The sequence below is a fragment of the Orycteropus afer genome, unplaced genomic scaffold (assembly GCF_000298275.1).
Source record: "Orycteropus afer afer isolate SDZICR_OR568_19922 unplaced genomic scaffold, OryAfe1.0 scaffold00596, whole genome shotgun sequence".
NCBI lineage: Eukaryota > Metazoa > Chordata > Mammalia > Tubulidentata > Orycteropodidae > Orycteropus > Orycteropus afer.
Window position 1 is genome coordinate 1,087,892 of NW_006922183.1, and position 1,188 is coordinate 1,089,079.

The window sequence follows — 1,188 nt, forward strand, 5'->3', positions numbered from 1 at the left end:
TATATGTATATGTATATATATATGTATATGTATATATCTCACACTGAGAAATCTAGATATTTTATTAAATGGAAGCCCTGGGTAGTGCAAACAGTTAACTCTTTTGGCTGCTAACCAAAGGTTAGAGGTTTGAGTCCACCCAGAGGCTTCTCAGAAAAATGGTCTGAAGACGTACTTCCAAAAATCAGCCATTGAAAACTCTACAGAACACAGTTCTACTCTGATACATATGATGTCGCCATGAATTGGAGTGAACGCAATGACAACTGTATTTTTTATTCTCAAATAAGCACAAGTCCCTAGAGTGTTGCAGGCTATTGAATAATAGGCATGTGTGTTTTCTTACCTAGTACTTCCTCTTCATATGCACCTTCTGCACTGCTGCAGCCAACCTCGCAAGATTCTCGCTGTGGAAGCCAGGGAGGATGAGAGTTAGTGCAGCCTTTGTTCTAGTTTTACTAATGAACTTCAATTAAATATTGAAATCTAAATGTTTGATATACCAGTATACCTGTATAGCAACTATTTCAACTGTAATGCTTGCTGGTGGGATTAGACCAGCGCTTTTCAAACTTTTTTGATTGTGTTCTATCATAGTGAAAAATTCATCAATATATGTTGAAGATAAAGATTTTTGAAACAATACTTAGCTTCCCTCCATTTTTTAATAGCTTTATTTAGATACATTTCACATATCATAAAATTCACCCATTTAAAGCATGCAACTCAGGAATATTTTAGTATATTCACAGAGTTGTATAACTATCCCCATGATTTAATTTTACAATATCCTGAAAAGGACCATGCAATTGTGATGCCTTCTTATATGTTTGATTCTATTCTATTCTACTCTGTTTTATTCTGTTTAATGTGACTCTTGATTCACTAAACTGATTTCATAAGCCTCTAATGGGTCTAGTAATGTAATTATATATTTGGCATCTTGGTCAAAGGGTTGAGGAGCTAAAAATCTAAAACATTCAACCTAAAATGATGCTTAAGAATTGTCCGTTTCAGGGTTCTGGCAAGATGGCGGACTAGGCAGAAGGATTGCACAGACCCTCTTCAACAAAGAAAAGGGAAACCAATTAACACAGACACAGAACATAATCTTGGACCCCTGAGCCTTGAAGGAAAGGATGCAGAATTGGACTAAACCCCAACTAGCAGAAGAATTTGCATGAAAAT

General features: G+C 35.7%; 1 protein-coding gene across 1 annotated transcript in view; it reads right to left on the bottom strand.

The window, feature by feature from the left end:
* Positions 1-1,188, bottom strand: part of ROS1 (ROS proto-oncogene 1, receptor tyrosine kinase) — a 199,255-nt gene that overhangs the window by 174,059 nt on the left and 24,008 nt on the right. Inside the window, exon 5 of the mRNA XM_042783027.1 lies at positions 347-407. Within this exon, the coding sequence (XP_042638961.1) occupies positions 347-407 (61 nt within the window). The remainder of the gene's footprint in view (positions 1-346; positions 408-1,188) is intronic.